Source organism: Myotis brandtii, unplaced genomic scaffold (genome assembly GCF_000412655.1).
Source record: "Myotis brandtii unplaced genomic scaffold, ASM41265v1 scaffold326, whole genome shotgun sequence".
Lineage (NCBI taxonomy): Eukaryota > Metazoa > Chordata > Mammalia > Chiroptera > Vespertilionidae > Myotis > Myotis brandtii.
The window spans coordinates 2,682,762-2,696,854 of NW_005362534.1; the positions used below are offsets into that span (position 1 = coordinate 2,682,762).

A 14,093-nucleotide genomic window follows, 5' to 3' on the forward strand; every position below is an offset into this window, starting at 1 on the left:
CAGACTGAGGGACACCCCCCCCACCGCCGAGTGCACAAATTTTCATGCACCGGGCCTCTAGTGTTTTTTATAAAAGCTTTGGCTCCCTGTTATGACAATGTATATAAAGTATCCGGTACAATGGCTGGCACTCTGGTAATACACAAATATTCTTAGCATTCTTCCTCCAACCATACTATCAAAATGTCCTCACCAGGGAGCTGAGAACAAGCCAAACCTAAACTAGGTGCATTTGAGGCAACCAGTTCTGGAGAAGTGGCAGCATGCATCAGGCCTGCAGAAATCTCATTTTTTATAACTTAAAGTGCTTTCTCTTGTGCAGTTTTCTCATGCCGTCTAAAATGACAACATGATGATTTGATTTTTGCTGCAAACAGAATTTTTAAAAAATCCCATCAAGTTATTTTTCCCCTTCTATTAGATAAAATAAATTTTGCTCTTTTAGTTTTAAAATCATGCCCTACTAGATGGTTCGATGTAGGAGAGAAGGAAAAGTATGATTTATCTCTCAATTATTTTATTATAAAATGCATAAATGACTTTTGAAACTTTCTAAACTTAACTTTTAAATTTATCCAGTATTCTCTTTGAGATACTTTTCTGTTCAGAAAAAATATCTCCAGATCAACAAAACTACAGCAAAACTAGCAGATGTAGAAATATTTGAAGTGGTTGTCTTAGATGACTATTTGTCTATTTTGTGTTTGTCTACTATATAGTAGCAAAAATCTCAGAATAAGAGCTTGATATAAACATACTCTTAGCCATAAAGGTATTTAGATAAAAGCTAGCATTCTTGGAACAAATTACATTGACATGGCAAATATTCCATGATGAGAAAATATGTAAAATATATCACAGCAACAAACTTAAAAATAAAGGTAACCGCCCCCCCCAAAAAAAGCTGTTTTGTTTTGGATACTTTTAAATAAAGCTATTAATTCAGTAGCCAGAAAAAAAATAATTATGATTTAGTCATATGATTGCTGAGAAAATTAGCATGTAATATACAGTGACTCCATTTGAGATTCTTTGTTTTGTTTGTTTGTTTTTATTGTTTAAAGTATTCCATTTGAAATTCTTAGGTTTTGTTCTTTCTTAGATTCTTTTTATATAATTTGTTTCTCTGCTTTCTTTTACATATCATTTATTTTCTTGTCATTGAGTAGCCTTACAGAGGCAAATCTAGTTCTTTCATTTTTTTTCTGGTCTTAAACGTTTTTTTGTCACAAATGATGGGCAAGCCTACACTGATTTCTCTGACACCCAGATGTCGACAGTTTGTCAAACAGAAGTGTCAGGAGCAAGGAACTGCCCTAGTTCTGCTTTTCATCTATTTGAACTGTCTGCCTCTCTATATCTAAATCTATATTAATTGGACACATTAATCAAGCACCTCAAAATAACTGTACCTCATATGGCTGGTGATAAGTTGTTTCCATTCCTGGAGGAGCTTAAACATATACTAACTGCCTTTCAATAAATAATTTAGCATTAAGTGTTAGATTAACACTGCTTATGGGTATAAACATTAATAATTGGATGCACATTGGTAACTAGCCGTTTTCCCGTTCATTTTGAAGTCAGAATCATGTACAGTTAATGCTCTAAGAGCATTTGGTCCAAACCCCTATTCTTGCAGATGAGGAAATTGAGGTCAAGAGTAGTTCAGTGACTTTACTACAGTTGTAGAGCTGGAATGTGGACTGGAATATAGAGAAATAGAAGTCAGGTACCTGATTCCTACTACAGTGTTGCTCCACGCTACTGTGTATTCCATTCTTGCTGAAACATAAACATTTGAAATGTATCACTCTAGCTGGTGTATTGAGAATAGACTGGAAGGGCAAGAGAAGCAGGGAGACAAGATAAGATCTGGTCAATTCAAGTGAGAGATGATAGCGGCCTAGCTAAGAACTAAGTATAAAGTGGTGAGCTGAGCAGATGGTTTCTGCCTTTGTAGAAACTAATGCAGCACTCAAAAACTACTTGAGAAAGTAAACCAAATAATTTAAGGCATTACATAATTATCAGGAGTGTATCAGGTGAAAAATTGCATAACGTGATGAATCAGCTACAAGAGATTTCTCTTGTGTAAAGAATTAGTGGAGAGGCAGCCTCGCCTTATTTGGATCACTGATTTCCTCATCAGTATTGACATAGGGTTTTTTAATTGCACTGAGTTCAATTAACACTGTCAATAGGTTTGGAATAAAATGTGATTGCAGCCCCATCCTTGCCTACCTAGACTGAGCCTTTTTACTTTCTTTACCTTGGTTTCTATCACATTAGCAAAATTAAAATGCTAACATGAACCTTCCTCCCATGAAGGTATTATGATTAATAGTTGCCCCAAAACCTGCAAATCTTTTTAGCCCACAGAGTAATATAACATTCTAATTAAAATAAAATTGAAAAAAGCATGAAAATTGAAAATTCTTAAGATGTTACTGGTTTGAATTATCTCCATTAATATAAAAGTGTTATCTTTAATATCTTTCTGTTTTATAAAATCCTTTCTTTCCACATAGCAATGTAGTTACATCATATGTCATGAGAGGGTTTGCATAAATAAATGTCTTCGTGTCAGAAGCAGTTTTTCTTTTTTCTCACATTGTTACTATGACTACAGATACTTCCTTGGGAGGCAGTATTACACAGAGTGGGTAGAAGAACAGGTTCTGTGATTGGCAAACCTGGATTTGAATTTTGACTCTGCCACTACCTGTGTGGTCATGAGCAGGTTGTTTATGCATTCTGTATCTCAGTTTTTTGCTTCTTTAAAATGGGATTGATGATAACCACTTTAAGGATTTATTGTAAGGATTAAGATAAATAACTGATATAAAGTGCCTGATACTTTGCCTCAGTAAATTATAATTATTATGATTCAGGAATGACAGTACCTGTTTCCCAAGGATGGTGATTCTTGTTACCCTTCTTAACTACTCCCCACTAATCACTCCTATTCTTCCTACTTTACTACTTCATAAGAAAAATGGAATCACCTTATGGGATCTTGTGTAAGATTCAATCACCTCCTTCCTTCAGTATCTGATCTGCATGATATACTTTTGTAAAAATGTATTTTTATTGATTTAAGAGAAGAAGGGAGATGGAGAGAGAGATAGAAACATCAATGATGAGAGAGAATCATTGATAGGCTGCTTCCTGCACACCCCACACCTGGAATCAAGCCTGCAACCTGGGCATGTGCCCTGACCAGGAATCAAACCATGACCTTCTGGTTCATAGGTTGAAACTCAACCACTGAGCCATGCCGGCTGGGCATGAATGATATACTTTTGATGAAACATTGACTCTATCTAACCTAATGAGTTTGACTGACCTTTTCTATATTCCCCTCAATTACTGCCTTTTTGTTCCTATTTGACTGCTAATTTATTAGCATGATAATTGTTTTTAAACACATGCTTATTTATTTTTTAGTGTGTTTGCAGTCATTTTCAGTCAGTATAAAGTCAGGTTAACTTCACTGAGAGAATCCAGAGCAAGTTCACCCCACTGTACTGAAAGACCCGGTGCGAATACAGTGCCTCATCCTCATCCCCTGAACTCAGAGTTTCTCTCTCATGCAACACAATGGGCAAGGCCACCACCAACAGCAAACTTGTTCAAGTCTATACTGCTGTTTCTTGTAAATGGAAGAGTTCTTGATTTAATATTTTACATTAAATATATTTAATATTCCCATTACTAGCTTACCCTACTTGCTCATACTTAGACTTTTTTTCTGCTGATACACAATAATTAGAAAATAAGGGAAAATACCTTCCTTTGTGAAATATTTTAATCTTAAATATTTTAATCTTTTGTTTATTTGTTTATTAAAAAATTAAATATGTGGAAATAGCTGTCATTTCTCCCAAGTGTTTCAAATTGCTAAGCACCCTCTTTTCTAATGCATAAGGAATAAGCAATTGGTTTGACTAGTTACTGAAGAAATCTTGAAACTTTGCAGAAAATTTCAGTAAGAGGAAGTTCTATATTGCAACAAGAGAGTATTTTGATTGCAAATTTTTACATAAGTGTGGCAATTTGCAACTTGAGAAGAATTTAATAGTAGCTGAGCTTTCAAAATGAAACACTGAATCTGTCATTTTCTTCCACAATTAAAATAAGTGCTTCTGAAAGTTTCAGGATAAGAATGACCCAAATTACCCTCCCCCATACTTCCTCATCCAGAACAGAGGGGAATGGAGTTTGAACAGAACATCTGTGGACAAAATGAAAGACAAATGGTCTTTTCAGGCAAATGTCTGAAAAAGGGATCTTTTATAGCCAAACAGAATACTATTGCATGCATGGCCATGGTTAAGAAGAGGATCAACAATACTTTCATAATGGCTTTTTATTTTAGCACATTCTATTTTTATGGATAAAATTATGATTTCAACACATCTATTCATAATTCATCATATAATTATTTGCATAAATATCTTTTGACACAGATTTAATGTACTTTAGCCAGCCACACCTTGAATTCAAATTTGAACTTAAGTGCACTAAGACAATTCCAATGCAAGTAATATTAAGGGAGGTTGGATAAAAAGGAACTTTTAATTATCTACCAAAACAAATGACCTACTAAAAAACAGAACTTTCAGTAACATTCTGTACATGGATTACTGGACAAAAGACACCTAGCTTGTTTGTTTTCTACTGAAGGACTTTTTTCAGGTTAAAACAATCAGCTAATTAAGACTACATCCTATGCTCTTTATTGATGGTTTACTTAACTTTTATTCATTCAACCAATATTTATTGAGCAGATCTACTCTGTGCTAGGCCCCATTTTAGGCAGAAGTTAAAACAATGCATGAAATAGTTAGAATTCCTCTTCTTTCATGCAGTTACATTTGGAAGAGGATCAATGAGAGTAAACATCCATCACTCAGTATGAATAATTCCTTTATTACGACTAGTAAAGACAACATACGATTATAAATTTGCACCTCAGGGACACTTAATCACACTGTTGCTGGGATGAGGAAACTTTCACTGTTAGGAGCTTATTTATATATGTATGAATAGTGGACAGTTTCTAATATAAGTTTGTAAAGAATCTTTTGAATAATGAGGCTATTTCAGGGGTCCCCAATATCACCCACATGTTTGATGATTTGCTAGAAAAACTCATAAGACTCAACAGAGAGTTCTACCCACAGTTAAGATTTATTACAGTGACACAGCAAAGATATACAATCAGATCAGTAAGGGAAAAAGACGCCATGACAAACAACTGGAGAAATTGATGTGCAGGCTTCCAATGGGTCTCTCTCTCTCTCTCTCTCTCTCTCTCTCTCTCTCTCTCTCTCTCCCCCTCTCCCTCTCCCTCTCCCTCCCCCCCTCCCTCTCCCTCTCCCTCCCTCTCTCTCCCTCTCTTTCCCTCTCTCTCCCTCTCCAGATCATACATAGTGCATTCTCCCTCAGCAACAAAAATGCAGCAGTCACATATGTCAACTTTCTCTGCCCAAGCAACCCCAGTAAAAAACCAGCATCCAAGGATTTTCTTGGATTATTCACATAGAAACCCCTTGCCCAGAATGTGCTAAAATTAAAGGCCATTATAAAAATTCCAGACCCCCATAAGGAAAACAGGTGTTTAGTCCCTAGCTGGGCAAAACCGCCTTATCGCTTAGGGAAGCTTTATGCCAATACTAAAGGCCCAGTGCATGGATTCGTGCACATTGAAAGGAAATTAATTAGAAGAAATATTTTAGAGGCCAGGGAGGGACTGCAGAAGATTGGCCGGCCAGGGAGGGACTGAGGGAGGGATCCAGGACATGTCCGGCCTGTCTCGCCCAGTCCCGATTGGCTGGACCCAGCAGCAAGCTAACCTACCAGTCAGTGCATCTGCCCCCTGGTGGTCAGTGTGGGTCATAGCAACTGGTCAAACGGTCCAACAAATGGTTAGACACTTAGCATAATAGGCTTTTCTTATATAGGATAGAGAACTGTTTACCAGCCAGCTTTCCAGATGTCAGCCAAGGGTTCACCTTGCAAGCAGGCCCTTGTAAGATAGTAGTTTCAGGCCTGCAATAGTAACTCTTTTCTGCACAAAGACCTATTTCCTTGACTATAGTTTTCATTGTTTTTCCTATTACTTTCAAAAGCATATAATTCAATTATATGATTTTAATTAATATAATTCAATTATAACTTTCATTTTAGAAAATGTTACATCACTTAGAAAAATAATGAAATCTCTTTTAAGATAATTGCATTGTAATATTTATGATATTTACAAAAGACATCTAAGGCTTTGTTTCTTTGAATGATGGCTAAATCTATATTTTGTGCCTAGTTCTTAGGTTTCAACAATATGTACACTGATTATACTCTGTAATAACAATTAGTATGAGAATATATTTATAAGGAAAGAAAAGATAATCCTATTAAAAAGAAAACCTGGAGAGCATAAAATATGTTTTAGTGTAGAGTTTAAAGTAGACTTCCAGGTTTTAAAGAATAGCATGCAAAATGCATAGGAGGTATATTATATAACTCAATTATTTCAAGCTGTCTGTTATCCATGTAGCTTCCTAAAAACAAACCACCCCCATCTTTGTCATTTTTAAAAATAATGAACTGTAAAATCATAATGTTACTTGCAGAAACACAAAAGGAAAAAAGAAACCCAATCAGTAATTTTACAGCCAAACAATTTAGGGAAAATAACTATATGTAAATTAACTATACTTAAGCACACTAGCCTGAGTTATTATTTGAGTTATTATTTTGAAATAAAGTACACTCAAGAAAATCAACACAGTATAATGTGTTTTATCTTTTATGCTTTCTCTCCAAAGTTGTAAATTTCTTTAATCATGGATCCTGCAAAGTTTTTCACACACACGTGTGTGCACTCACACACATATTGCTTTGACACATGGGTGATTATTTATGGGTTACACTGTATGGCAGCAAATGATCTGATCCTTATCTTTAGGACTAGTATCCATTCATAATATTATATTCATGAAAATTATGTTAACCACATACAAATGCAAGAAACCTATTATGAAAGTAGAGTATTACTCTGTTATTTTATGAGCAAAGATTCTAAATAAGAAAGTATATCACAGAATACAAATGTATTATATAAAACCAAGTCTAGCGAATTTTATGTGAACAAACTTCAATTGCCTCATAGAAATACCTTTGTAAAGAAAAAGAAGAACCCACTACCTGAAATTCATTTGAAGGATTTTCTGTGAATTAAAATTACACATGATATCTCTGTACTCTGTTAGCTAGCTAATCATATGAACATAATTAACCTTATTACACCAATAAACAATATAGCTTAGTAGACTGACTGGAACCAGTGATTTAGTTGAAGACTAGAGCAGTCAATGCAGTTGTGGGTTTTTCTATTAAGAAATTAAGCTGTTCTGGCATTTAGCATGGAGTAAACAGATAGACAGATTTTACTGAGATGGTTGTTTAGCCAGGCAAGGAATGCTGGGAGCATGATTCAAGGGAATTACTGTAGTGATGTCCTATGGAAACCAAGTGGAAGAAGAGAAAGGCACAAAAGTGTGGTGATGTCAATGAATTGAATACCTCAAAGGAACATTTTCTAAAAATTGCTGAGTTGGGGTTATTAGACTATGAAAAACAAATAATGGAGGTAGTGGTTCGAATATGCTTAAGATAACATACGGTCATGGCAGTGGATAGCCACCACTCCTTGCCTATCCACTGCCATGACCGTATGTTATCTTAAGCATATTCGATAAAATAAAGATCATTGTAGATGAGGGACTGAGGAGCCAAGGTGCTGGCATCCCCTACATGAAGATTAGTCACCGATAATAGTGAGAGAAGTAGGTGTGAGATGAAAATAATGATCCAAGTGCTGAAATATTTAGTGACCAAGGAGAGTACCTAGGAGCTCAGTAGGTGATGGTGGCGTGTGTAATAGAATAAACTTCTAAGAAACAAAAAATAATATTTGCCTGCTTACTTAATAAGATTTTTGTGAGAATCAAATGAGATATTGCCTGGGAAAGCACAATAAACCCTCTTAAGAGGTATAATGTAAGGCTGTGCACATATAAGAGCCCTTAGTTTCACCACTGTTTTGTGCCCCGCTTTCTCCGCTACAAAATAAGGACAATGATAATACCCCCTTCTGCTTTCCGGGAGATTAGAAAATTGAATGGCATGATATGCATGAATTTTTTTTGAGACTTTGGAAAAAGAAAGTGATTTCTCTGACCAGGTTTCAGAGTCAACATTCAGGTCCTGAGAGTTCTGCACACCACAATGGTGCTCGAGACGGCACCCTATCAGATAACATTCTTCCCTGTCTTTGATTTCAGACATTTCAGCAGTCATCCCTGCAGCATAAATCAAAGAAGAAAAACAAAGGTAAGAAAAGGAAATGAAATGAAACATATACCTGCGTGGTTTGCACTGTGATGATACCCAGCGCACTTCACCCATCCTCTCTTGCCTGAGACCAGTGTGGTTTAGAAGAGCACAGCCCCTTAGCAAACGCTGCTGAGACCAGCTTCTCCTTCAGGTCAATTGGGATACAAGGTGCCTTTTGAATGGTCTCAACACGTTTTCATCCTGGGGTTACACACTTCTTTTTTGGTTTTAATTTTATATTTTTAATTTATTTTTAATTGCATTTTACATAGAGTATTATTTTGTATTAGTTTCACATGTACAGCATAGTGGTTAGACAATCATATACTTTTACAAAGTGGTCCCCCCAATATTTCAAGTTCCCATCTGGCACTGTACATAGTTGTTACAATATTACTGACTGTATTCCCTATGATGTACATTATATCCCCATGACTGTTTTGTGACTATCAATTTGTAGTTCTTAATCCCTTCGTCGTTTTCACCCAGCCCCATAACCCCCTCCCCTGTGGCAACGTCAAAATGTTCTCTATATCTATGAGTCTGTTTCTATTTAGTTTCTTTATTCATTTTGCTCTTTGGATTTCACATAAACAGGTGTGGGCAAACGTGGGTTTACAGTTGTGCATATGGAAAAAGACATGCGGGTTATTGTTATTATTATAATAGCTTTATTAACTCAAAAGAATGTCACAATGCAACTACAAACCTACTTTTGCCCACCCTGTAGATGAAATCATATGGTATGTCTCTTTCTCTGACTGACTTATTTCACTTAGCATAATACCCTGTAGGTCCATTGATGCTGTTGCAAGGGTAAGCTTTTATTCTTTTTTATGGGCAAGTAATATTCCATTGTGTATATGTGCCACCACATTTTTATCCACTCGTCTATTGATGGGCACTTGGTTGCTTCCATATATTAGCTATTTTAAATAACACTGTAATGAATACAGGGGTGCATATATCCTCTCAAATCAGTGTTTTGGATTTCTTTATATATATTCCCAGAAGTGCGATTTCTGGATCATAAAGCAGTTCCATTTTTTAATTTTTTAAACTTATTTTTATTGTTGAAAGTATTACAGATGTCCCCCATTTTCCCATGCCCTCCCTCCACCTGGCTCCCGCCCCACCCCAGGCCTTCACCACACCATTATCTGTGTCCATGGGCTATGCACATATGCATATAAGTTGTTTGCTTAACCTCTTCCTGCCTCCTCTCCTTCTCTCTGAGACCTGTCAGTCTGTTCCATGCTTCAATGTCTCTGGCTCTATTTTGTTTATCAGTTTATTTTGTTCATTAGATTCCATATTTAAGTGAGATCATGTGATATTTCTCTTTCTCTGACTGGCTTATTTTGCTTAGTATAATACTTTCCAGGTCCATCCATGCTGTCTCAAAGGGTAAGAAATCCTTCTTTTTTACAGCTGCATAGTATTCCATTGTGTAAAGGTACCACAGCTTTTTTTATCCACTCATCTACTGATGGGTACTTGGGCAGTTTCCATATCTTAGCTATTGTAAATAATGCTGCTTTGAACATGGGAGTGTACATATTCTTTCTGATTTGTATTTTGGTATTCTTAGGATATATTTCCAGAAGTGGGATCACTGGGTCAAATGGCAGTTCCATTTTTAATTTTTTGAAGAATCTCCATACTGCTTTCCACAGTCACTGCACCAGTCTGCATTCCCACCAGCAGTGTACTAGTCTAGGGTTTTCTTTTCTCCACATCCTTTACTAGCACTTGGTGTTTGTTGATTACTTGATGGTAGCCATTCTGGCAGGTGTGAGGTGATATTTCATTGTGATTTTAATTTGCATTTCTCTGATGATTAGTAATGTTGAGTGTCTTTTTATATGTCTCTTGGCCATCTGTATGTCCTCTCTGGAGAAGTGTCTATTCAGATATTCTGCCCATTTTTTATTGGATTGCTAGGGTATTTTTGGTGTTGAATTGTATGAGTTCTTTATAAATTTTGAATATTCACTTAGCAGATATATCATTGTCATATTTATTCTATCACTCAGGACATTGTCTTTTTGTTTTGTTGATGGCTTATTTTGTTGTGCAAAAACTTCTTTAGTTATATATAGTCCAGTTTGTTTATTTTTTCTTATTTTGTTAACCTTGCCTGGAGAGGTACACTGAAAAAAAATATTGCTAAGGGAAATGTCAGAGAGTTCACTGGCTATGCTTTCATCTATGAGTATTATGGTTTCAAGTCTTAAACTTAAGTTTTCAATCCATTTTAAGTTTATTCTTGTATCTGGTATAGGAAGGTGGTCTAGTTTCATTTTCCACATGTATCTGTTCAATTTTCCAAACATCATTTATTGATTACACTGTCTTTACCCCATTGTATGTTCTTGCCTCCTTTGTTATAGATTAACTGAACATGCAGGTGTGGGTTTATTTCTGGCTCTGTATTCTGTTTCATTGAACTACGTATGTGTGTTGTATGCCAGTACCATGCTGTTTTCATTACTATAACCTTGTAGTATAGTTTGATATCAGGTAGTGTTACCTCCTCCTTTTTCTTTCTCAGCATTGCTATTGCTATTGGGGGTGTTTTGTGGTTTCATATAAATTTTTGCATTATGTGTTCTAGTTCTGGTAAAAAAAAAAAGCCATTGATATTTTGATAGGAATTTTTTAATCTGTAGCTTGCTTTGGGTAGTATGGACATTTTAATGATGTTAATTCTTCCCCTCCATGAGCACAGTATATGCTTCCATTTATTTGTATCTTCTTCCTTTGTTGTCTTATAATTTTCTGAGTACAGGTCTGTTACTTAGTTAAATTTATTTTTAGGAATTTTTTGATGCAATTGTAAATGGGATGTTTTTTGTTTGTTTGTTTTTTGGTGTTTTTTTGGAGGTAGTGTTTTTTTTTGGGGGGGGGGCAGGGGGGTTAGTTTCCCTTTCTGATAGTTCATTATTGGTGTATAAAAATGCAATCAATTTCTGATTGGGTGTTTTCTGCTACCTTGTCTTCCAAATTGCTGATTTGATCCTCTGCTTTATCTAACCTGCCATTGATACCTTCTAGTGTGTTCTTTATTTCAGTTATTGTATTCTTCATTTCTGACTGGTTCTTTTTTGTGGTTTCTGCGTCTTTTTTTATGCTTACTATCTCTTTGTTTAAGTTCTCACTGAGTTCATGCAGTCTTTCCCTAAGTTCCTTGAGTTTTCTTATAACAATTGTTTTGAATTCTGTATCTTGTAGATTGCTTTCCTCCATTTCTTTTAGTTCTCTTTCTGTATATATCTCCTGATCTTTCATATGGGGCATGTTTCTTTGCCTCCCCATTTTGGCTGCCTCTCTTTATTTGTTTCTGTGTATTAGGTAGTTCTGCCCAGGGTGAGTGCCTGTGAACGAGATTTTGTAAGCTGACCTTTTAAGAGTGCACCTGGATATTAGCAGTCTCAGGTCTTAACCTGGCAGGTGAAATCCCCACTGATTTTCATAGCAGATGTTCTGTGGAACACTCTTCCCTGCACTGGTGCTTCAGGCTGTGGAGCCTGGCATGGGGTTGAGACACCTCACTCCTCAGGGGGGAACCTTTGCACCTGAGAAATCCTCTAGATTCTCAGCCATCACATGTGGGTACAAGGCCAGCCCTTTTCATATATCTGCCCTTCCTACCTGTCTGGATGTGGCTTCTTTTGTAAATCCTTAGTTATAAGGATAACTAGTCTTCAGTGGGTTATTCAGGTTGCTTTTTTCTATAATTTAGTTATAATTTCAATTTGGTCCTGGGAGGAGGCAAGTGTAACTTCCACCTACTTCCCTGCAATCTTAGATCAAATTACTCATTTGTGATTAAATTGTATGTCACTTATATGGGAGAAATGATATTAAAGATTTTCATATTTTTATTCTAATGCAATGTGAAAATAAGAATTTTTAAGGTTAAGTGCCCAGACTGATTTTTTGAGATCTATAAATTAATCTTCTACCTCCAAACCTGTATAAAATTTAAAGAAAAATTTTACCCACTATTATCTTTAGGTCCTCTAGCTGGCAAGAGCAAAAGACGAATTTCTTGCAAAGATCTCGGCCGTGGTGACTGTGAGGGCTGGCTCTGGAAGAAGAAAGATGCAAAGAGTTATTTTTCACAGAAATGGAAGAAATATTGGTTTGTCCTTAAGGATGCATCTCTATATTGGTATATTAATGAGGAGGTAAGACAAAGCATATTTTGTTTACCCATCCATTCTCTATCTTTAACCAAAAGAATCACCGTTTTGAAACTTATATTTTAAAATCATGTAATGACTTTAAGGCTAAATTCAGGAGATTTCTGCTAGTTACTTTTCATAAGAAAATATTTAAAGACTTCTTAAAATAGTTGCATTTTGGGGTTCTTTAAAGATAGCTGTGTCATTTTTTTCTAATGAAGCTACAAATCTGAAAACCAGATAAAGTAGTTTTATATATCTAATTAAAAATACCAAGTCAATTAAAGCAGTAGCTTAATTTAAATGATTACATATGTAAATTTGATATAGACTTTTAAATATCTTGTTTTGTTCCAAGTTTAAAATTTTTTTCTGGGGAAGTGGGGATGTCCTTTAGTAATTTTAATAGATTAGTATCACCAGAATTTATTTCAGTTTTTCTTTAAAAAATGAACTGGTAGACGTGTTTTGAAAATCTGCAAGTATTCATTCTATTTGGCACAACTGGGGTGTGTATATAATACATTTAAATTGTTTTTTTATGATTTCCTGACTCATTTGCAGTAAACAAATTTATATCCAGAATAATTATATCACAATCTTATCATATATCACAACGGATATACAAGAATATAACTTACTCATTGCTATTCCCTTTACACTACTACATTTTCTTTGATTCGTTTGCCATAGCCATCCATCAGTTCACCTTATTAAGATTTTTAAAAATATTTTCTATTGTTAACTTGTTTTCTCAAAAAATGTACATGGTTTAATGAAATATAGTGGCTAAATAGACTTATATGAATACTGTTAAAATATTATTCAGTTTGCATTCAAAGATTGATTTTTGAAATGTAGTTTAAAATTATTATGCCTATGATTATAACATCCAGTATATAGAGAATTTTGTGTTCCCTAGACAGGCTGTTATGATGTTATTTTATATTATATTAGGTTATGTTTAAGACAGTAGACTTAACACTGCCTGAGTTACTGTGCTCCAGTTTCCATTTCTGCAAAAAAGGGAATAATAATACTGCCTAGGTCACTGAGCTCTCATATGGATGAAAAGAATTAGTACACTTACAGCAATGCTTGGTACATACTAAGTACTCAATAAACATATACAATTAGTAATATTTTTTTAAATTGACATATTTCATTTTTGAAATCGTGAATTACTATCTTGCTATTTAATATAAATATCTCTATTACCTATATAGAAGGATTTGATTATTTACTTTTAATATTCTTTCTGGCAATCACATAATTATGTGTGTCTTATTTTAGATATACTAAACAGACCATAATTTTACCTACATTTTATTTATATATATCTACACTAATAGACAAAGATGCTAATTAACCGTACCTTCGCTACACCCAAGCCACGCCCACCAGCCAATCAGAGCGACTATATGCAAATTAACCCAACCAAGATGGCGGCCGGCAGCCATGGAGCTGGACCAAGCAGGAGGCTTGGTTGCCCCGGCAATG

General features: G+C 35.3%; 1 protein-coding gene across 6 annotated transcripts in view; it reads left to right on the forward strand.

Moving 5' to 3' along the window:
• Nucleotides 1-14,093, forward strand: part of CNKSR2 (connector enhancer of kinase suppressor of Ras 2) — a 243,332-nt gene that overhangs the window by 166,922 nt on the left and 62,317 nt on the right. For all 6 annotated transcript variants that reach the window (XM_005870966.2, XM_005870967.2, XM_005870968.2 and 3 more), the window contains 2 exons: nt 8,352-8,400; nt 12,424-12,596. In XM_005870966.2, coding sequence (XP_005871028.1) covers nt 8,352-8,400; nt 12,424-12,596 — 222 coding nt within the window. The remainder of the gene's footprint in view (nt 1-8,351; nt 8,401-12,423; nt 12,597-14,093) is intronic.